Raw genomic sequence first — 27,552 nt, forward strand, 5'->3', positions numbered from 1 at the left:
GTAATATTACCAATTCAAATGCTGTCATCTTTAAGAGTTAATGTATTCTTGAATCTTGAAAATTTTATATTTAAGCAAAGCTTAAAATATTCCATCTTTTAAAAAAATGTTCTCAGTAACACATGTGTTTTTTCATTTCAAGAGTTTGTAACACTTTATAATTGTTCTATACATGTGAGTATTTTCCTAAAATAATTACCCAAGGCGTCAAGAAGTCTCATTATATTTCCTAGTTTTTTACTGCAGACAGTATTTTCTATGACTGAACTCCTTTTTGGTATTGTATTTGAACAGTTATAATTTGATCACTTATAAAAACCAAAATATTTCAGAATTAGAAGAATGAATTTAAATATATGTTAGTATATATTAAATACATAGTAGTCTATACTGATCTAAGAATGGAAATTTTTATCTCTGGTGAGATCAGACAGATTAAATGACTTACCCAAGGTCACACATCATTTAGCGATAGAGCCACAAGCTTTCAGCGATCAATAACCTTTACATTTCAGTTTTGTATTACATTATCACTTTCAAAGTCATTTATGTCTTTGTACATCAATTCGATGTTTAATGAAAAGCAGTTAGTACCTATGCAGTTAACAAATATTAATGTAAGTTTCATAAACAAGAGTAGCATATTAATATACTTCAAAAATGGAAACTTCTCTCTTTCCCAGAAAACCATGTTTGTAGAGTAAAGCACTGCTAAGGAGAGTTACAGACTTGTCTGTTGCTCTGGCATTACTTCTGATTGGCTACTGAACGGAATTGGAATCGTTTCTCAGCTAAAGAGTGACATCTTGTGACATTCTGTACTAATTACAATGAAAAAGTTGATTAATTTGAAAAGTCATAATCCTTAAGAGAGAGATTCCAGAGGCATTGTCAGAAACATTGTTCCCCGAGGAAAAAGGACACACAGATGTGCTCTGCCACGTCAGAGAGGGGTAATGTCTTACTACAAGTTACTTTTTATTAACTGTGGTAAAATATACATATCACAAAATTTACCATTTTAAACATCTTTCAGTGCACAGTTCAGCAGCATAAGTACATTCACACTGTTGTGCAACCATCAGCGCCATCCATCTCCGGAACATTTTCTTGTCTTCCAAATGTACCCATTACACAGTAACTCCTCATGCCTGCCTTCCTTCACCTCCTGGCAACGGGCGTTCAACTTTCTATTTCTATGAATTTGACTATTCTAGGTACCTCCTGTAAGTGGAATTAGATAGTATCTGTCCTTTTATGACTGGCTTACTTCACTTCGAATAATGTCTTCAAGGTTATTCCTTGCTGTAGCATTTGTCAGAATGTCCTTATTTAAGGCGGAGTAATACTCCGCTGTTTGTATACACCACATCTCATTTGTCCATTCGTCTATTGATGGGCTCTTGAGTTTCTTCCACCCTTTGGCTCTTGTGAATGATGCTTCTCTGAACATGGCTGCACAAATATCTGTTTGAATTCCTGCCTTCAATTCTTTTGGGAATATACCCGGAGTGGAATGAATGGATCATATGGTAATTTTATTTTTAACTTTTTGAGGAAACCCCATACTGTTCCCATAATGGGTGCACCATTTTACATTCCCTGTAACAGTGCACAAGTGTTCCAATTTCTCCAAATCCTTGTCAATGCTTGTTATTTTATTGTTTGCTTGCTTGCTTGGTTTTGTTATTATAATAGCCATCCTAATAGGTGTGAATTGACATCTCATTGTGGGTTTTTTTAAAGTTTATTTATTTTTGAGAGAGAGAGAGAGAGAGCGAGCAGAGGAGGGGCAGAGAGAGAGAATCCCAAGCAGACTCCCTGCTGCCAGCACTGAGCCGGATGACGAGCTTGAACCCATGAACCGTGAGATCATGACCTCAGCAGAACCTGGACCTCTTGAAGTCCTTTGCCCATTTTTTAATCAGGTTGTTTTTGTTGTTCTTTGAGTTGTAGGAGTTCTTTATATATCTAGATGATAACCTCTTTTTCAAAATATTTTTAAAGATTTTATTTTTAAGCAATCTCTACAACCAACATGGTGCTCAAACCCACAACCTCAAGATCAAGAGTTACATACTCCACCAACTGAGCCAGGTGGGCGCTCCTAGATATTAACCTCCTATGGATATATGACTTACAATATTTTCTCCCATTCTATAGGTTGCCTTTCACTCTGTGCATAGTGTCTCTTGATGCACAAAAGTTTTAAATTTTGATGTAGTCCAAGGGAAGACACTATTTAAAATATCATGATGTGACATATGTAAGAAAACATGAAATATGTGTCTTAATATTGATTTTAAAAATGATCTTGTTCGCATCAATGATCCAACAGGGCTGTTTGGATTCTTACTAGGCTACCTAATAGTTTAGAATGGGATGAATTTCTTGATAACTTCAGTGATTAGCTGCTTAGTCCTGCCCTGTGAACTGTACGAAGGAAATATATTACCATAAGGAACAGTCTATGCGGTACCTCCTTCCCTTCTCCTAGAGGTTAGCTGCAGCACCTGACTCAATACATTTCTGAGGTGATAGGCCTCCTGCATTTTGTTTTTTTTTTTCTTTCCTTTTTAATTTTTTAAAAAAAATCTTTGTTTTTGAGAGAGAGACAGAGAGACAGAGTGCAAGTGGGGGAGGAACAGAGAGACAGGGAGACACAGAATCCAAAGCAGGCTCCAGGCTCTGAACTGTCAGCACAAAGCCCGACGCGGGGCTCAAATTCACAAACTGTGAGATCATGACCCAAGCCCAAGTCAGACGCCCAGACAACTGAGTCACCCAGGTACCCCGTTTTCTTTCCTTTTTAAAGTAATCTCTACACCCAACGTGGAACTTCAAACTCATGACTGCGAGTGGAGATCAAGAGTTGCATGCTCTATCAACTGACCCAGCCAGGTGCTGCAGGCATCTTAAGACCACATAATATTTCTGGGAGGGGAAAAAAAAAAAAGACCACATAATTCTTTCTGTATGTAAAATCACCTTTGCACAGTTGAATATTCAAATTTCATTTGTTTTATCTGTATTTGCCTAATCTTGCAAGTTATTTTGTAAAGTTTTTAGACAAGGATGATTTTTTTAGTTCTTTTGTACCTAATACAGTGTTCAAGGCAAAAAGTTGATTGCTTGAACTCTCACACATTGCTGGTTGGAGTATAAAGTGGTACAATCACGTTAGAAAACTGCTTGACATTTTCTTATAAAGTTAAATACTTTATGATCCAACCATTCTACTTCTAGATACCTACCCAAAGTAAATGAAAACGTATGACCACAAAAAGACAGGTAAAAGAATGTTCATAGTACTTTATTCATTGTAATTGACTCAAAGTGGAAACTAATTATCCATCAACAAGTGAGTGGATAAACAAATTGTAATAAGAAATCTGTTTATTATCTGTTTGTGAAAAGGAATGAATTGCTACAGCATGCAACAATTTTGAGATTAATCTTAAAACCATAGTGTTGGGGCGCCTGGGTGGCTCAGTTGGTAAAGAGTCCGACTTCAGCTCAGGTCACGATCTCGCAGTCCAGGAGCTGGAGCCCTGCGTCGGGCTCTGGGCTGACGGCCCAGAGCCTGGAGCCTGCTTCCGATTCTGTGTCTCCCTCTCTCTCTGCCCCTCCCCCGTTCATTCTCTGTCTCAAAAATAAATAAACGTTAAAAAAAAATTAAAAAAACAAAAACAAAAACGTAGTGTTGATCAAATGAAGCCAGACAACAAAAGACAGACACAAAATGTATGATTGCATCTATATGAAATTCAAGAGCAAACAAAACTAATCAATGGTGGGGAAAAAATCAGAACAGAGCTGCCTCTGGGGGATGAATGATGGCTTGTGTTAGCCATGAAGGGATATAAAGGAACTTTCTAGGGGTTATATATTTCTAGGGCAACATATTATATTTTGGTAGAGGTGTAGGTAACACCTAAGATTTATATATTTTATTACATGTCAGTTTTACCTAAAAAAGAAGCCAAACCTGTAAGCAATTATTCCACCTAAGTTAATGATATCCATGTTTTGTGTTTAGGGATAAAATGTATTGATGCTGGCAACTTGTTTTTAAATGTATAAAAAAAATCTGGATGATATGAATAGAAAGACATGAGGAGTAGATAGTTATGTTATAAAGGAAATATAGTAAAATGTTAACTGTGGAATCTAGGTGGTAGGTATATGGGTGTTCACTGCATAATTTTTTTTCAACATTTATGTATTTTTGAAATATTTTATAACAATTGTAAAAATAGAAAAAAAAAGCAATTCAAAAATTATATTCCTACAATTAAGAATTAACATATATTAATGTCTTGTATATGTGTTCCATGTTTTTTAAAGAAGAAAATGTTACATAACTCTTATATTTTCATTATCCCTATCGAATCCCATTTTCCTCCCACCCTATGCCCAGAATTTTTATCGTAAGTTGGGGTGTATTCTTTCAATCCGCTTGTAATAACTTTTTATGTTTATGCACATATATGTAAAGTTCATGTCAAATATATTCATTGCAGCTTTATTTATAATAATGCAAAATTGGAAAAACCTAAGTATCAGTCAGTAGAGAAATGAATAAATTATGGCTCTTTGTATAATGGACTAGATCTTAGAAACATAATGTTAATTAATCGGTTAATTAAAAATGAGCTTATAAATGACACTTCTTATTGTTTATGGATACACACATATATATAGCAAAACGATAAAAACATGGACAAGAAGTATACACACAAACTTCCTAACAGTTATTTTTGAGAAGGTAGGGAGGAGAATGGGATTAGAGAGGAGTAAAAGACCTTGATTACATCTTTTTTTTTTAATATTTAAAATGTTTTTATTTATTTTTGAGACAGAGAGAGACAGAGCATGAGCAGGGGAGGGGCAGAGAGAGGGGGAGACACAGAATCTGAAGCAGGCTCCAGGCTCTGAGCTGTCCTCACAGAGCCCGACGCGGGGCTCGAACTCACAGAGTGTGAGGTCATGACCTGAGCTGAAGTCAGACGCTTAAATGACTGAGCCACCCAGGCGCCCCACATCTTTAATTTCTTGAAAATTTATCTGAAACAAATATGGTAAAATATTAACACATGTTAAACCCGGAGGATAAGTACATGGGTGGATTTTATTCTCTATATTTTTCTGTGTGTTTAAAAGAATTCATAATTAAAAACATAAATACTATTGCTTTGTAAGTATAGTTTTTAGAATTTATAGAAATTTTATGATATCGTACATATTGTTCCATATCTTGCTTTTTTTTACTTATGGTTTTGAGCTTCATCTATTTTTTTTTATGTTTATTTATCTATTTTTGAGAGAGAGAGAGAGAGCAGGGGAGCGGCAGAGAGGGAGAGAATCCCAATCAGGCTCTGCACTGTCACAGCAGAACCCAACATGGGGCTCAATCTCACAAACTGTGAAATCTTCACTTGAGCTGAGATCGAAAGTCAGACGCTTAACTGACTGAGCCACCCAGGCATCCCAAGCTTCATCCATATTGGCATATGTAGATCTAGTTAATTTATTTAATCGCTGCTGTTGGCATGTCACTATATGGCTATATTACATTTAGTTTATCCACCACTCTACTGACGGATATTTAAATCATTTCCAGGTTCTAGATGATAAACAATGATGCAGTAAACACCCTTGTAGAGATCTTCTTGTGTACAAGAATGCTTCCTTAGAGCAGTGGTCTTTGAACTAGAGTATATGTACCACTGAGGATACCTAAAAACTTTTCAAGAAATGTATAGGCTTAAGTAGATTTAAAAAAAAAATGCAATTTCAAGGGCACCTGGGTGGCTCAGTTGATTAAGCCTCTGGCTCTTGGTTCCCACTCGGGTCATGATCTCATGGTTCATGAGTTTGAGCCCCACATCAGGCTCTGTGCTTATGGTGTGGAGCCTGCTTGGGATTCTGTCTCTCCCGCTCTCTCTGCCCTTCCCCTGCTCATGCTCTCTCTCTCTCTCAAAATAAGTAAATAAACATTAAAAATGTTTTTAAATAAAAAGAAAAGAAAAACAGAACTCTAAAACTATCAGGAAATTATATTGAAGAATATTTGATCTTGGGATAGGAAAGGATTCCTTAATGCATCTCTTATCATATTTACCATTGAGGAAAAAATAGGTAAACTTGAACTCACTAAACCATAAAACTTGTATATTACGAAAGCAAAACACACAAGGAAAGGGGACAGGGTGGGGTGGGGGGAAAATTGGTTTCCATGAGTCTCTTTTTTAAAAACAGGAAAGGACTTTCTTAGAAGCTGACAGCAAACTTGACAACAAAGTGTGCAGAATTAGGTCACACACCCATAACTAAACTAACCGTTGGCAAAGGGAATGGAATTATCCTTAGACTACCCAGAGGATGAGAATAGAGTCAGCTTCTGAGACAACCTTTTCTGAGAGAGCTGGAACGATGGCTGCTTCACCTCCAGGCATCATACATCCAGGAAAACAAAGGAGTAAGAGGTAATGTTTGTCTCAAGAAAGAAGAAAGTCTTCCCACTAATTCTTAGCAGACTTATATCTCATTGGCCAGAACTATGTCATGTGGCCACTATAACTGCAGGGGATGCTGGGAAGATTGTGGAATGATACATCCACTAACTTTATCCTTCCTTCTCATGTGATCAAAGGGAGTGTGATATGAACAGAAAAGTGTAGATTATCCAGTTAAATTAACTAGACTTTCACATCGAAGTTATTAGGACTACATAGTGTTGCCTCATGCTTAAATTTTAAAAACAAAAATTTAGGGGGTGCCTGGCTGGCTCAGTCTGTAGAGCATGTGACTCTTGATCTCAGGGTGTTAAGTTCAATCCCCACATTGGGTATGGAAAAAACTAAAAATATTAAGAATAAATAAAAATATATAAAAATGTACATGTAGTAAATATTATATAAAATCTCAAATGAGATTTGAAATAGATGATAACTATGCCTTTCTTTAGTCAACTGAGAGAAAGGCAATTGTGAAAGGAGGTATAAAAGGAGAACCAGAGTAATACTCCAACCATAGGTCCATATGCATGCCTATGGTCGAGATAAACAGATGGAGGAAAACATGCACACGGAGGTTGAGGATCTTGAAATTGAAAATTTTTAAAGTTTATCCATTTATTTTGAGAGAGAGAGAGAGAGCGAGCATACATGCAGGGGAGGGGCACAGAGAGAGGGAGAGAATCCCAAGCAGGCTCTGCACTATCAGCACAGAGCCTGATGTGGGGCTCCAACTCACGAACCATGAAATCATGACCTGAGCCAAAACAGAGTTGGACACTTAACCGACTGAGCCACCCAGGCAACCCTATTTTATTAAGAAATTTTTTTTAATGTTTATTTATTTTTGAGAGAGAGACAGAGAGAGAGAGAGAGAGAGAGAGAGCGTGCGCACAAGTGGGGGAGGGGCAGAGAGAGAGAGAGAGAGAGAGAAACTGAAGCAGGCTCCAGGCTCTGAGCTGTCGGCACAGAGCCTGACACGGGGCTCAAGTCCACGAACCATGAGATCATGACCTGAGCCGAAGTCCAGCACTTAACTGACTGAGCCACCCAGATGCCCCTATTTTTTTTTTTTTTTGTAAAGTTCTACAGCCAACCTGGGGCTTAAACTCACAACCCTGAGATCAAGAGTCACGTGCTCTACCGACTGAGCCAGCCAGGCACCCCTAGTATAGAACTTTTTCTACTTTTAGTAGATGTTTTTCACTTTTAAAACTTTAATCCATCTGAGATTTCTTTTGGGATATGGTATGAAGTAGGGATTTGATTTTTCCCTGCACATGGAGAGCCAATTTTCCATCATTCTTTGTTCAATAGTTTGTTCTTTTTCCATTGATTTTTGAAACCACCTTTCTGCTGGTAAAAAATAAGAGCTAATATTTATTTAGCACTTAATATTTTTTAAGTGTATCATGTATCACTCATTTAATCCTTACCATAACTTTACAGAGTACAGGTTCATAATCCATTATTTACAATTCTGAAACTGAAAAGGATCTAAAAACCATACTTAAAAAAATTCATTTGGCAGCAAAACCTGACCTGACCTGGCATAGAGCTATTTACAGTCTTTGATTTATTCCTGTTAATATGGCTATTCATACATTTTGCTGCAGAGCTATAAATGTATTTGATTATAGGGTGCTGCCCTAGGAGCTGTTGGGGTATGACATAATACAAGGTATATGCATTGGATTACTAAATCCAATCAGAACCTAAAATCTAAATATAAATCTTAAAAAAACCTTTAAATTCAGAAAACCACCTGACAGAGATTTCAGATATGTGTTGTGGACCAGTATAATGATCATCCCCATTTCACAGATGATGACATGGAGACATAGAAGTTAAGTCTCTTGCTCAAGGTCACATAGTTAACAAAAAGAATAATCAATGTCATTAATAATATTTTTGCATGCTTACTGTGGCAGTCACTTGGCTAAATGCATTTTATTCATTATCTCATTTAATCCTCACTACCACCCTAAGAGGTCCTATTATTATCCCCATTTCACAGATGAAAGAATTGAAGCTAAGAAAGGTTACATGACTCCCCTGGACACACAGCTGTTACGTGTGGTGAGGAAGGATTTAAAATCAAGTCAGTCTGACATCAATATATTTGATTATTACACCATCCCTTACAAACCCATGATATTAGTCATTTCCTCTCTTCTAAATGTCATTTAGAACTATATATCTACTCACCTCTTGGATTATTACAGAGTCATATTTTTAAAATATAGATCAGATCATTTTATTCACATGTTAAAACTCTCCTATGACTTTCTACTGCATCTAGAGTGAAATCCAAATTCCTTACGATGGCCCCTTTCTATCTCTCCCAGTTTGTTTCCCAACACAGTAGACTTCTCCTTGGCTTTTACACTAGGTGTATCCTCTACCTGAAAGTCTCCCTGGATCTTTACACAGCTGGCTCCCTCCCGCCATTCATGCCTCAGGTTAGGTGCCTCCTAGTTTTTCCTTTATTACCCAGTCTAGAGTCTAATCATCCTAGAGTCTAATTTACCCCAGCATTTGGTTTTACATGGAATATAAACATGATGTTTTCTTTTTCTTTTTTTAATGTTTTTATTTATTTTTGAAGGAGAGAGAGAGACAGGGTATGAGCTGGGGAGGAGCAGAGCAAGAGAGAGACATAGAATTTGAAGCAGGCTCCAGGCTCTGAGCTGTCAGCACAGAGCCCGATGCAGGACTCAAACTCACGAACTGTGAGATCATGACCTGAGCTGAAGTCGGATGCTTAACCGACTGAGCCACCCAGGAGCCCCGTAAACATGATGTTTTCTTGTTTATCTGTTTGCTCTTTTTATTTCCGTTAGGGTGTAAGTTCAACCAGAGTGGGCACCCTGTCTGTTTTGGTTTCTTTTGAAGCTTCAATCTCTAGTAGAGGTCAGCAAGTGGTAGATACTAAATTTTGGCTGAATAAATGAATGTAGTGCATAATCAGTTAAGTAGGTACCTGCTTGTCAGTTTCAGTGGTGGGAGATACATTGAGAAGGCAGGTGTGAAAAGACCATGAAATGTGAAGATACTTGAACATCAGCTTAATCAGATGTTGTCTAACAGTACAAACAGTGCCTAGTGAAGTGTCTGACACAGAGCAGGTGCCAAGTAAATATTTGTTGAATAAATGAACAACAGTAAATATTACTAACTTGGATCTTGGGCAAATTATTTAAACTTTCTAATGTTAGTTTCTTCACCTCTAAATTCAAGATTGAAATTTACTTTACAGGGTTGGCCTAGGAATTATGAGATAATGCATGCCAAATGCCTACTACATAGCAGGCACTTGTTAGTTTCTTTCCCCTTAATATACTAATTTGTGGTTTACAAATTTCTTATAAGCTCCCCTAGATACATGACCTCATTTTATTTCCATAACCTTCTACAGTACTCACTAGCTTCATTTTATAGATGAAAACCAGACTCAGGGGTTGAGACATAGAGTCTTCAGGTAATGAGACGCCAATGGACAAGTTTTATATACAGAGTGACACGATAAAAGCAGTGTTTTTGAATATTCATCTGCTTGTGGCCTCTAAGATGGGCTCGACTACAGAAGCTGGAGAAATACTTTGGCCACTATCATAAAAGTCAAGTTTAAGGTGGTAAGGACCTGCACTAAGTGACAGAAGAATGTTTGAAATCAAAACGAACTAAGGGACTGAATAGCCACATTAGCAAAAAGAAAAAAAAAAAAAAAAAAGAGGGCTGGAAATTTTTACCTCTGGTTGAGAAAATTATGGTACCTACAACATAAACAGGTAAGAAGTCAAACTTGGTTTGGCAAAATGGTTGGCGGAAGACCTTCCCTACAATAGCTACGCAGAACTTCTGGCAAATATGGCAAACACCGGAGCCGTGTCCTAAGTGCCACTGCAGATCTTTATTGCTTTCACCCCTCCCACTGGCATCGCCACCTGGAGCAGAGCATCATGCCCAAGTTCTTTCGGATCCTGCGTTCTCTAGCAATCTGGTGGGATGAGGGTGAAGGCAGTAAAGGAATTAGAAACCAAGTTTTTGAACTTCCAGAACCTTGGCTAAATCGCCTTTTTTCCCTTCTAGGAAATAAGGGGACCCTTATTTATCTTTCCTGCGTCGCTAATGACAAACAGATGACCACAAACGTTTTCTCCCAGGCGCATGCCGCCAAGCAAAAACTGCTCGCACTCCTCGGCCTCACCCTCCGTAGCAAAGGCCCTGGCGGTGAGCTGACGTCACTTCCGGCGCGCTGACGCTCAGTCCGGCGTGCCGACGCCTGCGTCAGCAAAGAGCGGGGCTGGGGGCCCCCGGTTTGAAGTCGTGCGGGTCGGAGGACTGCCGCCTCCGCCGCCGCCTCAGACCCTTGCTCCCCGGCCGCGGCGGGGACGAGTTCGGGCAGGCGGCGGGGCAGATGCTCCAGGGCCCGCGGCGGGACACCCCGCGCCGCACCGGCCGCTCCCCTCTGACCGCGGCCTGGGCCTGCGCCGCTCTGCTCTCTGGAAACTAGCGCCTCGGCGGCGCGGCGCGTAGCTCGCGGGGAGCTCCGAACCGCCGGCGCCCGGCCATGGCGGTCTCCAGGTGGGTCTCGCTCCTGACGAGCGGACGGGAAGGTGGCCCAGGCGAGGCACGGTCCCCTCTCGGTGCCCCACTCCTAGATAGGGTCGGTTCCCATTGTCACTGGGCTCGGGCGCCTTCTTCCACAGACTTCGGAGTTCGCCCCAACGTCTGCGAGGGTTTGGGCTCGAGTTACGCCTCGTAAATCGGTTCAAAATGTCTTTTTCTTGTTGAATAGACCCCGTGCCACGTTAGAGCTAGTGTTTCTCTTTCCTCACCATGCTTCTCTTCTCTGGTTTCTCTTCCTTCTTTCAGTTCTAGAGCCTGTTATCTCTCTTAGTGTTCTAAGGCAGATCCCTAACCTCCATTTCATGGGAAAACTTGGTAATAACTGTCGAGGTCTGGGAGCGTTGAATTACTGTTGTCTAAATGAACTTCTAATTATGTTAGAAATTACTTGTGGCTTCAGGGATATGTTCTTTATGAGGGCTTTTTTCTTACGGTATAATTCTTTTGTTCAACATTCAGTCGTCAGGAATCTTTGGCAAGTTATTCTATTAGCACCGTCTTTCTTAACTAAGGCGTGAAAGTTATCACAGATCTTAAATTATTTTAAAATAATGTTGCCTATCAACAGGAAAGACTAGGAAACCTGCAGACCAACCAATAAGACATAAGGCTATGGGAGGAAAGTCTGATAGGATGGTGGGAAAACTTTGTTAGAGGTTTGATTTTGGAAGTGTAAGTAGGGGGATAGTCGCTGTGGTAGCAGTCAGGAATCACCACGTTCACTAGAGTTGATAAAGTAAGTTTTCGTGAGAACTGGGTCTTTCTACCACTTAGGCTAAAGGAAGCAAGGATAGCTCAGAAAACAAATAGTTTTCATTCATTTTTGTACAGTTAATTGGACACCTTCCTTGACACCATAGATACTCAAGCTCTGTTTTGCAAGTGAAGAGAATAACCCACCCCTCACAGACTCCCTAGATAACTGATGAGATCGTGTGTGGGAGAAGTCCCTGGGAGTTGCTTCAAGGGGGTTGCTAGGTACCTGTAGTATGGAGCATCTAATTTTTATTTCATAGGTTAATTGAATCCATTCATTGTGAGGAAATTCTTATTTTGGGATATATAAAATTGCCTTGAAAGAATAGAATGGCATTTAAAATTTTTGCAAGTACTGGAAGGTGTATCTTCTAATTTGTTATCTCCCATGTAAATATATACATTATAAATACATAGATACATCAACTTAATAAGAGATTTGTTTAACAGGTGATACAATGTTTAAGAGAATGAGTAGCTCTTGAAATTTCTCTTAGAGCAGACCACGTTTTCACAGTATTGGATGTAGTTTTGTAGAGACAAAACGAAAGTATTTGAAAAGAGACTAATCTGCTTGGCCTATGCTAATCTATTTACAGAAGTTTAGGGCACCTAAATTTCTGAATGAATGGGTTTTGAAAGCTGCTGTCTTTTGTTCTTGATACTGGATTTCAAAGAGTGGTGCTCTCTTTTAATGTAGATTCTTTGCCAAAATTCTGTTAAATTCTACTTTTAAATTTTTTGAGAAAAAAGCCTGTCCTAGTTGTATGAAAAAGCTATTCCTGTGTATATTTTGGTAATATGATCATTCAAGGAAGAAACTTTTGAGACACTGTGTCTGTGTTTTGGGATACCATCAGTCCTTGCCTTTTTAATTTGCAGATTCACTTTGAATAGCAAACTTTAATTTCAAGCTGGCCTTCTTTGTACACTAAGCATGTTTCTTTACTAATTAAATTTCCTTTTTCCCCTGTTGGTGTGTGCTTGTAGAATACAGAGTTATTTTGATATTTTATGCGGAATAGGTGGAAGATAGCTCAAGAGGTAAAAGTCATATTTGCCAGAATCATATCTAAAACACTTTTTTGCACTGTAATATTTTTAGGACCTTGTAAATATTTCCAGGAGAAGGGAAATGATTAGCTGGTACCATCATTCCCTCTAATTGCCAGGTTCAGGAATCTGGGAATAATAAACGATTTCTCCCTCTCTCTTCCTCCCCCCATCCAACCAGTCACCAAATCCAATCCTGTTAATCTATCTTTCCAATCTTTCTCTGGCCAGTCTTCTTTCTTTCCATACCAGTTACCACAATCCTGCTCCGTACCACCATCATCTCTAATCCAAGACACCTGCAACAGCAGCCACTTGTCTTCCTGCCTCCCACGACCTCTCTAATTTTTTTTTGTAACTTTTTTTTTTAAGTTTTTAAATTTATTTTTGAAAGAGGGAGAGAGAGTGAATCCCAAGCAGCCTCCAGGCTGTCAGCGCAGAGCCGGATATAGGGCTTGATTTCATGAACCGTGAGATCATGACCTGAACCGAAGTTGACGCTTAACCGACAGAGCCACCCAGGCGCCCTTCTAATTTATTCTTCACTTCAGCTATATTATTGCTAATATGCAAATTTTACTGTCATTTTTCTGCTTAAAACCTTTTAGTTGTTTTCTTTTGCCTTAGCATGAGTACAAAATAGATTCTTTGTGATCTGGTTCCTGCTTCACCTTTTTAGCTTCATCACCTTATATCAGGTTCTCTGTATCTCTTGCATCTCTCTCTCTCTCCCTCTCTTGCTCTGTCTCCTCTTCTTTCCCTTTCATTTTGAATCTGTGTTCTCACCTCCCATTCTTTCTTTCTGGAACATTTCTTTCCTACCCCCCACCCCAAGTCTAACCTTGGTTTTTGGGTCTAAGCTTATATGTACTTAGGGAAGCTTTTTCTAGTTTTACTTCATCTGAGTTACTTGCACCAATATGTACTTCCGTCAGTCATAATATCATATTTTGTAATTGTTTAATTATTCTCCCTGCTTGGATTTACATGCACTCTGGAGAGAAGGAACTATGTCTGATCTTTCTGTTCCCAGCAGAGTGCCTGGCTCTTAGTGTCCTATACACTTTTTTTTTTAATGAATGAGTGATTTTGTTTCTTGTTTTAATAGCTGTCGTGCTTTTACCATAGTTTATGTATATAGTAGAATATTTCCAGTGTTTTTCAGTGAGTCCTTGTAGTTTAGCTATAGTTTTTCCCCAGGAGGACAAACTTTCACCATAGCTTTGAATATCAGCCAGGATTATAATTTTAAAAACATAATGTTATCAGAAAAGTTTATAATATAGTGCAATTCTATGATAGTGTGGTCTTGTATAATGCAAATTCAATATAATACAACCTTGTACTTTGTGATTAAAATTTTTAGACCGTACTTACAGTTTTATAAAGGCCTTGTTTTACTGTACATTGAATTGTAAGAATGTGGCAAAATTATCAAATACATGGCCAACTATTAATTTGTGGGAGAGTTAAGTCTTACAAACAAGCTTTGATACTCTAAAAATGCAATTGTAGTATTTGAAGTTCTCTGTAAAATGCAGAGAAGTATTACTGAAAAATGTACGACTCCTTTAGACTCTTTTCTTAAACGTTTTTATTAAGTAATCTCTACACCATTGTGGGGCTTGAACTCATGACCCTGACACCCCAAGGTCAAGAGTTGCATGCTCTTCTGACTGAGCCAGTCAGGCATCCCTTCCTTTAGACTCTTAATGTAGGAGTTGAGAACAATGTTGCCCTTAAGATGTGAATGCTGGAAAGTCAGCTAAGCTCATTCATGAGCTACTTGCTCCCACAAAACCAACCTCAGCAAAAAGACATTAATATACATTACAGCTTTCAGTGTTGCTTGCCAACAGCTGAAATAATAATTGTTAAATCTTTGAATGCTGCTGTTTTGCCTTGTGAACCTTTCTCCCAGTAACATTTATCACTTGGTTGGGCCATCAACAGTAAAGGCAACCTTAGAGAAATTAAGATTTATGTTCATTACAGAAGGTGGTGAACCCGTGGGCGTTAATGTTACCTTCCACAAGTTACTACAGGATTTTTTTTTTAAGGTTGTTTATCATACCTTTGCCAGTTTATGCCACAGTTGGTTGAACTGACCCTTGTACTTTGACTAGCTAATATGAACATATTTTTCCCTTGATCATATAAATTAAAAAATACAATTTAGAGAATTTTTCCTCATTGATCTAAACTATAAAGGTCATGTCTAAAATGTCTAGACAGTAATTATGATTTGCCTGCATTATTAGACTCTGCATTATTTGTATCTGAAGTCTGTGCCATATTTTTGCATTTGAAAATGATGCACTGTTCAGAGAAGTTTCTGGAAAAAAGGGATCATACCCTCTTATGGAAGAAACAAATTACTACATTTGATCAGAACTTTGCTCAGTTTTGTTAATTCTCTCTGTACTGCTGATACTTCAGAGAAACATTGTTTCAACAGTCCTGTTCTGCCAAATAAAAGGAAGTTTCTTAATGTGGGGGAAGTTCCAGTGGATCCTTCCTACTGACAGAGAAGATGCTAAAATGATACTCATGATCTCTAGGACAGCACTGGTTTCTTGTGTTTGCTAGTCCTTTTCCTCCATTACTGCTAATTTCAATTCATTATAGGGTTGACAGAAGGAACTATTGTAAATTGCAATATGTCAAATATTTCATACTTAAAAAAAGTTAGGGACAAAAAAGCCAGGAGAGGGAGAAGAGATGTATATAGAAGCTTTTACATTTCAATCTGTATAGTTTCCTTTGGTTTATTCCTCAGAGGGTTTTGTTGTTGTTAAATTGTGATAAAATACACGTAACATAAAATTCACCGTTTTAGCCATTAAAGTGCACAATTTTGTATGAACTTATAAAATAACATATTCCTTCTGAAGAACCTAGATGTTATCTTTTTTTTTTCTCCATTGGAATTGTGGATCTTGGAATTTTTATTTTTGTTTTTGTTTTTTTTTTTGGTACAAATACATTTATTTTTTTAATTATTATTAAAATTTACATCCAAATTAGCATATAGTGCAACAATGATTTCAGGAGTAGATTCCTTAGTGCCCCTTACTCATTTAGCCCATCCCCCCTCCCACAACCCTTCCAGTAACCCTCAGTTTGTTTTCCATATTTATGAGTCTCTTATGTTTTGTCCCCCTCCCTGTTTTTTGTATTATTTTTGTTTCCCTTCCCTTATGTTCATCTGTTTTGTCTCTTGATGTCCTCATATGAGTGAATTCATATGATTTTTGTTTTTCTCTGACTAATTTCACTTAGCATAATACCCTCCAGTTCCATCCACATAGTTGCAAATGTCAAGATTGCATTCTTTTTGATTGCTGAGTAATACTCCAGTGTGTGTGTGTGTGTGTGTGTGTGTGTGTGTGTGTGTGTGTGTATACCACATTTTCTTTATCCATTCATCCATTGATGGACATTTGGGCTTATTCCATACTTTGGCTATTGTTGATAGTGCTGCTATAAACATTGGGGTGCATGTGTCCCTTTGAAACAGCACACCTGTCTCCCTTGGATAAATACCTAGTAGTGCCATTGCTGGGTCTAGAATAGTTTTATTGAACCTAGATGTTATCTTTAAGATAAAGTAATGCAAAAGACTGTAGCTTGATGGATGGATCAAGAATGGAGGTTAGAAAAAAATGTCCTGGAGAAAATAACTCAGTTTGATTGTACTTTTTCAGCATTCATTTAATGAGTATTTGTGGAATGCTTTCTATGTTCTAGGTGTTAGAAATACAACAGAACAAAAATGGAATCCCCATTTTAAGAAATTCATGTTCTACTGTGGTAGTGGGGGAATGCAATTTATTCTAGCATGCACCTGGCCTTCCACCTGGCTTTGGTTTGGTTTCATATCTTCGTATTGATTCTCAGTTTTGTCTGTGGTCTTAACTAATCTTTCTTGTTTAAAGAATATGCCATTAACATAGTTTCAAATTACCCACGTTATGATAAGTAGAAGTAGAAATGTAGAAGGTATACATTTAAAAACAGCAGTCTAGAGAATTTCTTGGAAGTTGTTTCTTTTGACCATAACTTTCTTGTTTAATAATAATATGTGAGACTTTATAATACAGTGTTCATATCAGGTATTTACTTTCTTATTTCCTAAGTCACACAGGAAAGTAAAAAATTCGAACAGTTTGTTTTAAATTTTACTGGACTTTTGTTAAATGTGAAAATGTGTAACAAACTGGACAGACTTGACTGATCATTCTCTTATTTAAGGTGAGGTATTCTCCTAGTTGACCTTATACTATTTTTCAAAGATGCTTAATTTAAATTCTGAGAATATTGAGGATGGAAGTAGATTGAAGAAGTTATTTTTATACCCCCTGCCTTTTTTTTTTTTTTTTTTTAAGTAGTCTCTACCCCCAACTTGGGGCTCCAACTCACAATGCCGAGATCAAGAGTTGCATGCTCTACTGGGTGTTATATGTAAGTGATGAATCACTAAATTCTAATCCTGAAATCCTGAAATATTTATTACACTATATGTTAACTAACTTGGATTTAAATTAAACAACAACAGTAGTAAAAAACAGTGTTAAAAAAGATTGAGTTGGGCTCAATGTCATGCCCCTAAATAAACAAAAAAACTGACATACTGAAGAAATAATCATTTAATAAAGCCTCCGGAATTGGGGGGAAAAAAAAGAGTTGCATGCTCAACTGACTGAGCCAGCCAGGCGCCAAACCTTTTCTTCCCCCCTTTAATCTTCAAATGACCAAGGAGTTGGGAACACAACATATACTTCTTTATTTTTTTATTTGTTAAAATAATTTTTTTAAATGTTTATTATTTTTGAGAGAGAGACAGAGACAGAGAGCAAGCAGGGGAGGGACAGAGAGAGAGGGAGACACAGAGTCGCAAGCAGGCTCCAGGCTCTGAGCTTTCAGCACAGAGCCCAATGCAGGGTTTGAACTCACAGACTGTGAGATCATGACCTGAGCTAAAGTTGGCTGCTTAATCGACTGAGCCACCCAGGCGCCCCAACATATACTCATTTAATAAACGAGTGATGAAGTAGTAACCTAGGATGTAGTTCAAAATGTCTATGATATTCTTCCATATCTTTTTATATCTTTACTTCATTATGCAAACAGCTGAAGAGAAGAGGGGTTAGGTTGCACCTGCCTGAATAACCTTTACAAACTTCCATATACTCTTTTTTCTAGGCAGCCTTTAGAGCACTTGCCTGTAGTCACAGGTTGGTAAACAAAACATGAATCATGTCTTGTATAATTCTCTCTGAATTAAAGTCCAAATTGAAAATGGGCCAGATTTCTTATCAGTAAATTCATAACCAGTAGGTATTGTCAAATATAATTGCCTTATGTTTTATTTATTTTTTCAGTCTTTGGTACCTTTCATACAGCTTGACATCTATTACCTCTTTCTGCTCCATCTGTCTGTCCTTCAAAGAATGAAGAATGGCATTTCCCCCCCCTACTAGCTATTCTGCAAGAGAAGGTTTAGCCATAAGAAATATTGTGGGGCTCCTGGGTGGCTCAGTCGGTTAAGCATCCACTTCTGCTTAGATCATGATCTCACAGTTTGTGAGTTTGAGTCCCGAATCTGGTGAACACAAGCCCTGCTTCTCTCTCTCTCTCCTTCCTCCTCTCCCTGCCCCCCGCCCCCTGCTTGCCCACTTGCACACTCCCTCTCTCTCAAAAAGTATTGGTGTAAGTACTGTGTTTCCTCAATTAGCCCTTCTTTTAACTTCCTTTCTCTTCTGACCACTTAGCTTCCATCACATCTCTCCCTCACCAAGGGCCCTATCTGCCCTCCAACATGGTACTGACCCTGGCTCATGCCCCTTCTCCTTCCCCCACCAGTTCACTATACCAGCCTTTTCCATTGAGTCCTGACCCTGATGCTTACCCTGCTTGCTCATAGCTGGCTACCCCAGGGTAAGAGATCATACTGCCCTCTTGTCAGATCCTGGTCTGCTCACCCCTTTGTTCTTCCTTTTGTGTGGTGTTTATTCTGCTGTTTTGGATAGGGGAAGGGAGAACTCCACAAACAAACAAACAAAACCCAAGGAAGCATTCTTTTATCCCCATTCCTCTATTCAGGGAGGCAAGCTTTGCTACTACCAAGGTGGAAGATGTGAGAATAAATAGGCCTGGATTAAACGAGAGAGTGAGCTGATCTACTACCCCCTGGACAGTTGGCTGATGGAAAAGCAGAGGTTACATGACATGGCATTAGGATAAAAGGCTTTGCAGAGAGGAGAGGCAGGAGGAACTATGTGGATGTGAGAGGGGATCAGCATTAGTTAGAGAGGAGTTGAAGGTCTTTGGGCAGGAGTGTGGTTCCAATGAAGCTGGGTAAAGGGGACTAAAGGAAAGTTTAGAAAGTATGGAGATTATTGAAGGAATACAGTACCCATTTCATGGTCTCTTTCAGCTTGCTATTTGGAGCAGGCATAACTGCCCTGATGTTCAGAATGCTGAAGTACTGCTGTGCTGATCTTACCACTTACTGAAGCATTACCTTAGCATCAGTTGTTATTTTTACAACTTGTTTTCATATAGTATAGGTATTACAGATCAAGGGTATTTCTCAAAGGAAGCAGAAAAAATTCTAATATAGCACCACCCCCCCCCCTTTTTTTTTTAGCACACAAATTTTTTTTTTGCTTAAAAATGGTGCCTAAACTTGGCCCTAAGAAATGTGTACTTTTCTTTATAATTTTAATTTTAGTAAATACCAACTAAGCAAATACTTGAATACTAAGCAAAAACTTTGCAGAGACACTATGCAAAGTATTGTGGGAGACAAAAAGAATCACTGAAGGAGGTGAAGCCTAACGAGCATAAGACATCATGTGACAAATTAATGTAAGAGGTGCCATAAAACAAAACATAATAAATACCAAAATGGCTACTCAAGATGAGAATTTGTGTAGATTACAGGAGTTCACCTCTGTAATACAGTAGTCTGAGATCGTTTCAAAAGGGTAAAGGATTTTAAGTCTTGATGGGTTGTAGCTAGCTCAAGAACTGAACCGAAAAAAGACATTCCAAGTGGAAGAAATGATATAGATGAAATTGTGGAAACCAAAAAGGCCCATGTTTGGGAGATACTTTTTTTGATTTTGATTACTGTCTGATAGGTAAGGGTGAGCCATTGACAGTTCTAGGGTAAGGTAGTAATTTGATCAAAGAGTACTTTAAGAGTACTATAAATCTAGCAATAAGATCATGTTACGAGGGGGTTATGCTTACCAGGCAGTTGGAAGTGTGGCACTAGAGCTCCTAGATAGACTAGTTTTGGGGATTATTTGTACCTTGTTACAGTTTAAACAAATAACCTAGTTTCCTAAGGGAGAAACTGGTGGGGTAAGGAGCCAAGGATTGAATATGGGACAGCAATAAGAGGGAAACCAGGGGAAAAATGGAGAATTCAGATGGAAACAAGGTAATATAAAGTTGTGAAAAGTTAGGAAGAAAAATGTCTTAAAAATGGGGTACTTACTGATATCAGATGTTATAGAAAGGTCAAGAAAATTGGGCTTAAAAAAATTGGATTTAGAGCTTACAAGTTTATTGGTGACCCATCAGGTGTGCTATTTTAGTAGAAGAGAAGAACAGAAACTTGACTGATAAGGATGAAATTGTGTATAGTGAGGAAAGAAATGATTTCTTAAAATGTTTTATTTACTTATTTCGAGTGCGTGAGAAAGAGCACGTGCAAGCAGGGGAGAGGCAGAGAGAGAATCCCAAGCAGGTTCCATGCTGTCAGTGCAGAGCCTGAAGCGAGATCATGACCTGAGCCAAAATCAAGAGCTGGACGCTTAACCGACTGAGCCACCCAGGTGTCCCTAAAAGAAGTGATTTTAACGTTTATTTATTTTTGGGACAGAGAGAGACAGAGCATGAACGGGGGAGGGGCAGAGAGAGAGGGAGACACAGAATCGGAAACAGGCTCCAGGCTCTGAGCCATCAGCCCAGAGCCCGACGCGGGGCTCGAACTCACAGACCGCGAGATCGTGACCTGGCTGAAGTCGGATGCTTAACCGACTGCGCCACCCAGGCGCCCCAAAGAAGTGATTTTAAACACTTGTTTGTGATGCTTGGCAGGAAAAAAGAAAAAGTAAACTAGGAGATGAGGAGCAAGCCGTTTATTTTCTCTTTAGAGACACACTTTCGCATATTTAAAGGTAGAAGGGAATAGATTAATAAGGCAGTGATTTAAGGTATTAGAGAAAGGATGATTGGATGAAGCTAGAAGAGGATGATATCAAGCAAACAGTGGGACAGTATCTAAACCTTAAAGAGAAGTGAGGACTGTCTTTCCATTTGAAATAGGATGAGGGTAACGAGCAATCTTTAGAGGTAGTGAGGAGAGAACTTGAGATCTGTTACAAAGCCTAGAGATCTACTCAGTGAAGTAGTGCATTCCTTTTTTGAGGAATGAGGAATGGTAATGGCGTCTTGGGGAAGGTGGAAATGATGGGGGAAAATGTTGCAATCTGTCCATTTTCTTTTAACTTTATAAACAGGGTAGTATTGTCACTTCCTTACAGTGTTCATTTTGCAGCCAGCTTTGCTTTTGGTCATAAAAAGCAGAATCTCCATCCTGGAAAAAGAATTAATGAAGTAGTTGAAATCTTTCCAGAGGTGAGGTCTAAGGAACTTCACATCAAATAAGTCAGAGATATGACAAATACTACGTTACATAAGAAAAAAGGGGGAGAAAACCCCACAGTGATGTGAAACTAAAATATGCCTAAATTATCTAGTTTTACCCTCCAAAATAAGAGGTTAAATGAAGTAAATTTCCCTGAATCCTCCATCGTGTGACAGCAGTAAGACTTCTAAAGGTCTCCTAACTTTCAGTCTAGTTTGTTTTCCATTTTACCACAGTTTTCTACAGGAAAGTCTTGAATCTACATGAACTGTATACATATAAGAGAGCCCGGTATTGTTACAAAAAAGACATGCAGCATATACAAATGTAAGTCCACTTAGAGTAGCATAAATTTGACCTAAGACTAATCATTCTTTGTAATAAAACTTATTTAATTTTTGATAATTTTGCCTACCATATAATATAAAAGATTTTTTTTTTAAGTAGGTTCCATACCTAACGTGAGGCTTGAACTCACAACTCTGAGATCAAGAGTCGCATGCGCTACCAACTAAGCTAGCCAGATACTCCTTAATATAGAATATTTAAAATGAATTTTTGTCTTGATAATTACAGAAAGTTGTTCATAGATGTTTGAAATCTCTTTTTGCAAATTTCATTGACAAAATCATATGGTAATGGCAACGTGCAAGTATTTGTTGTGGAGGCTCAGAGATGATTCTCATGAACATTAATATCACAACTTGATTTAAAAATGAAAATAACTCAAGGGGCATTCTGAGCGTTATGTATGGGATGGGGGGAAGATCATTTTATGGAGAAGGGATTTGGGTCTGACAGTCATAGAATTTTTTAAATAACACCAGTTGTCAAAAATTTTTTTTCTCCTATTCTTTTGTCCCACTATTTCTGGGTCACTGTTCACCAAATCTGTAGCAAAACCTGATGAATAAATGGATAAAGGCAAGTATTTAGACAGCGTTGAATTAATAAGGAGAATAATTGTTTCAGCAGGTGGACTGTGTCCATACATGGTGTATATATAAAGTAAGTTAATTTTTGTGTGTCTTACAAAAATTAGTTTCTTTATAATCACTCTGTGTGCCATTCATTGTATCGGAAGCAAAAACTGTGTTGTGTTTCTGTTTTTCTTTGTTATCACTGGCTTTTTTATTACCTCACATATTTTTCTTGAAATTTGTCCTTTCTATATACCCTTAACTATAAATTTGAACCTTACCTCTTAGTGTTTTGTTCTGAAGCAGTTGAAAACTTTTCAAAGTACCCTTACTGTTCTTGACTGAAAAAGATTTTAGTTCTATTTCTTACTAGTTATAATGATTCTGTGCTTATTAGTGACTGGCTAGTTTGATAAATACTACCAGAGAAAAGAAAAGAACAATCCAGCCCATTTCATTTGCCCCTTATAGATTTATCTTACAAAAGACGTTTAGAGCTTTGTTGTGTAATTTTTTAGCTCTTTGTGAAAGAAAAATACCTGTAATCCCAGAAGTAAAATACAAGCTTCACTGTAGTTTATTGATGCTTAATGCTCATGGTTAGCTTTGGGACCTTACTTGCTTTCTCTTTCTCATTAGATAAAATTTGAAAATGTATTCTTTAAATTTCCCTTTGTGTAGGATTAGGCAGTTGATATAACTTTACCATCCTCTGTATTTTTTAAAGTACCCATTTATTCCCTATATGAACTATGAGGCTCTTTTCATTACTTCTGGCATTCACTTTGCATTACTGAGCCTGATGAGTAGTGTGATAGGAAAGCTAGACCTAGATATGATAGGTGGACAACTGGTGGTAATTACTTGTGACTTGGCCTTTCTCCTTTCTAAATAAAACCTTAGGATTTTCCTGTATCCCAAAACCACAAGAACATAGTGTTCCACTTCTCCTCACCTGTTCCAGGTATAAGGCATTGTGATATTCCAAGCTTTAGTCATTGGTTAAATGGTAGAACTGGAGTTTGAACTGTGATGTTGTGACTCTAGAATTTGTGCCAGTATGCTGTATGCCTTTGGAAACTCTTTCCTCAGAGATTTTATTTATTGCCACATTTGTCACTTCTACACACATGACTTCATATACCTATATACCTGCAGTCTCAATTTTTCCTGAACTTCACATCTCTACTCCAACTATCTTTTTTGGTTTCTTGTAGCTATCCTGTCCCCGCCACTAGTAAGCTTGTCATCATTTCCCACAATATTTCCTCTACTAGTTCCCATTTTTTTAAGTGACCTCTTCATTTTCTAAGATCCAGAGTCTGAGAAATCTTTCATTTCCTTGACATTTCTTATTACACTGTGTTTTGCCTCTGCAGTGTCTCTCCCAACTTCTTTCTAGGCTTCTAGTCATGATGGTAGTTTAGGTCTGCACTTTTAGACTAAAATTCTCTAAAAGTTTTCTTCCATTACATTTCATGCTTCACACTGCTGCCAGATTAATCTTCCTAAAATAGAGCTCTAGTCCCATCTCTTTCTTGAACCAAGACCTTCATGGCTGACCTATGAAAGTCCATCCCATATACTATTTCTTTTATGAAGCCTTTTCAATATTACACAGTTGGGGATATATAGTATTTACTTCCTCTGTTCCCACTCCTCAGAGCACTTTGCATTTCTTTTTTGGAATATGTGTTAGTGTACACTGTATTCTAATTATTTGTGTACTTGCCTTCCTTCTCACCCTACCCCCAATTGCAAGTTCCTTGAGTGTAGAGATTTCTCCTGCAACCCTAGAATAGGTCTTCTTTCATAGATGCTCAATACATTTGTTGACTCAAGCTTACACCTATAAGGAAACATGTTTCAGAATAATCATTATATTTTTGTTATTTTAGGCTTGACCGTCTTTTTATCTTACTGGATACTGGCACTACTCCAGTTACAAGAAAAGCTGCTGCACAGCAACTTGGAGAAGTGGTAAAGCTTCATCCCCATGAACTAAATAATCTTTTATCTAAAGTAAGAACCCCCCCCCCCTTTTTTTTTTCCATTTAGTATAATGCTATTGTAGAAGTTTATCTGTGGGTAGGAATATAATGATAGAAATTGTCTTATTTTTATTTCTTTACTTATTTATTTAAAATTTTAATGTTTATTTTTGAGAGACAGAGAGAGAGACCCAGAGTAGGCACAGGGGAGGAGCAGAGAGAGAGGGAGACACAGAATCCGAAGCAGCTCCAGGCTCCAAGCTGTCAGCACAGAGCCCATCGCAGGGCTCGAACTCACAAACTGTGAGATCATGACCTGAGCCAAAGTCGGATGCTTAACCGACTGAGCCATCCAGGTGCCCCAGAAATTGTTTTATTTTAGTCACAGTTGTGGTCTTCAGAGTCCATTAAATATCTTACTGTGTCTCCAAATATTTTTTTAAATTTCATCTTTTTGTCACAAGATTTAAAATATTTTGGCTTTTTTTTTTGTATCAGGTTTAATTGTCTAAGGGATTTGACAACATAGAACCTTTTGCCTGTGGCACAAATTTTAATCTGACCCAGTTTGGTAATGAGCTAAGTTGTTAATCTAGTTCATTAGTGGTCTAACCTGTTTTTAACAGCTAGTAATTATAGTTGTTGGTCTTCAGATGATTGAGTACTCATGGGAAATGATTGAAATATATGAGAAGCAAGTTGTCATTACATTAAAAAAAATTTTTTTTTAACGTTTATTCATTTTTTGGAAGACAGAGACAGAGTGTGAGCAGGGGAGGGGCAGAGAGAGAAAGAGACACAATTTGAAGCAGGCTCCAGGCTCCGAACCAATAGCACAGAGCCCGACGCGGGGTTTGAACTCGCAAACTGTGAGATCATGACCTGAGCGGAAGTCAGATGTTTAACCGACTGAGCCATCCAGGAGCCTCTGTCATTACATTTTTCGTTATCACCTGTTTTGAAAGTGGAGGCTTTCTGCTTTGATGGATCAATGTTTTCATAATCCTAGCCCATATTCTTTCCCTAAGCAATGGCTGTGTATTTATTGAACTCTGTTGACTTGTAGAAGTGTGCCTGTATGATAGTAAGCAATACATTCCACGTGCTTAATAATTCTCTGGCATGCAGAATAAAAACAGGAGCGCTTTGTGTGTTGGGGAGCTTGGGTAGGGAGGAGGGTGGGAGAGCAATATAATAGCCCAGACATTAGAAATCCCAAGATAACTCTCTTCCTGCTGGTATTACCCCCTCCTTTCGTTCTCATCTGTCTCTCTTTGATTCATATGAGTAGGAGTTCTAAGCTGTTGTGAATGTACAAATCTGTACTATATAGTTCCTATCATGAGGGCTGACAGTGACTGTCTTTTCCAGTATATTTCCCAGTTAGATATTATCAGTACTTTCTAAACAATATGTAGACGAAGAGACAGTGGTTTGACATCCACAGGCTCCATGTTCTCAGAATGGAGAAGGATGCATGTTTTGTTTTGTTTTTTTAATTTCTAAAATGTTTGTTTATTTTGCGAGAGAGTGTGTATGCAAGCAGGGGAGGGGCAGATAGAGGGAAAGAGAGAATCCCAAGCAGGCTCTGCACCATCATCACAGAGCCCAATGTAGGGCTCAATCTTACAAACCACAAGATCATGATCTAGGCTGAAATCAGGAGTCAGACGCTTAACTGACTGAGCCATCCAGGTGTCCCTGGAGAAGAATGCATATTAGATGCATTATGCTCATGTGTAAGGTAGGGGGATAGAGAGGTATACCCATTTCTTCTCATCCCAAGGGAAGAGATTGAGGACTGAATGAGCTGAAACTGGAAACAGTGAGCAAAACTAATTTGTGCTGAACTGAGAAAAGGTTTCCAGCCTTCCAGGTGAGTTCTGGTCTTCTTAACTTAGGTCCCGGCTTGCTGGCTGTCATCAAATAATTCCGAAAGAGGCAAAGTTTGTCTTTAGTACCTTCTCACCTCCTATCCTCTTTTTTCTCCCTTCATTGTTTTCCTGTTGCCTTTTGGTTTTGTTTTTTAAACTTATTGAGATATAACGTACATACCATACAATTTGCCCATGTAAAGTGCACAATTCAATTATTTCACCTTTTTTTAAGATTTTATTTTTGGGGCGCCTGGGTGGCTCGGTCGGTTAGGCGTCCGACTTCGGCTCAGGTCACGATCTCGAGGTCTGCGAGTTCGAGCCCCGCGTTGGGCTCTGGGCTGATGGCTCGGAGCCTGGAGCCTGCTTCCATTCTGTGTCTCCCTCTCTCTCCGCCCCTCTCCCGTTCACACTGTGTCTCTCTCTGTCTCAAAAATAAATAAACGTTAAAAAAAAAAAAGATTTTATTTTTAAGCAATCTCTATACTCAATGTAGGGGTTGAACTTACAACTCCAAGACCTACAAGATCCACTGACTGAGCCAGCCAGGTTCCCTCTCAATGATTTTAGATATGTGCAATCATCACCACAATCTAATTTTAAAATATTTTTATTTCCCCCAAAAGAAACCTCATGCCCATTAGCAGTCATTCTCTAGTACTCCTCCCATACCCATCCCTAGGCAACCTAATATGCTTTCTGCCTATAGATTTGCCTATTCTGAATATTTTATATAAACATGACTGGTTTCTTTCATTTAAGATAATATTTTTAAGATTCTTTCATATTGAAGTGTGTCTCATTACTTCATTCCTTTTTTCCCCATTTTTATTGTCAAATAATATTCCATTGTATGGATGTGATATATCTATCACATCTTATTTATCTGTCCATCAGTTGATGGACATTTGGGTTGTTTCCATTTTTTGGCCTTTGATGAATAATGCTACTGTGAAAATTCACATACAAGTTTTTGTGTGGGTGTATGTTTTCGTTTCTCTTGGGTATATACCTGCAAATAGAATTGCTGGATCATACAGTAACTATGTTTAACTTTCTGGGGACCTGCCAGACTGTTTTCCAAACTGGCTCCATAGTTTTACATTCCTAACAGCAGTTTATGAGAGATATAATTTTTCTATA

The 27,552-nt window shown here is 38.3% G+C and overlaps 1 protein-coding gene across 2 annotated transcripts in view; it reads left to right on the plus strand.

Annotated features, from left to right (window-relative positions):
- The first annotated feature begins 10,778 nt into the window (after positions 1–10,778).
- BTAF1 (B-TFIID TATA-box binding protein associated factor 1) overlaps positions 10,779–27,552 on the plus strand; it is a 120,324-nt gene continuing 103,550 nt past the window's right edge. The window contains exons 1-2 of one of the 2 annotated variants that reach the window (XM_045438197.1): positions 10,779–11,105; positions 24,443–24,566. In XM_045438197.1, the coding sequence (XP_045294153.1) occupies positions 11,092–11,105; positions 24,443–24,566 (138 nt within the window). In that variant the 5' untranslated portion in view covers positions 10,779–11,091. The remainder of the gene's footprint in view (positions 11,106–24,442; positions 24,567–27,552) is intronic. The other variant, XM_045438198.1, reaches the window with a different exon arrangement.

Source organism: Leopardus geoffroyi, chromosome D2 (assembly GCF_018350155.1).
Source record: "Leopardus geoffroyi isolate Oge1 chromosome D2, O.geoffroyi_Oge1_pat1.0, whole genome shotgun sequence".
In the NCBI taxonomy this organism is placed as follows: Eukaryota; Metazoa; Chordata; class Mammalia; order Carnivora; family Felidae; genus Leopardus; species Leopardus geoffroyi.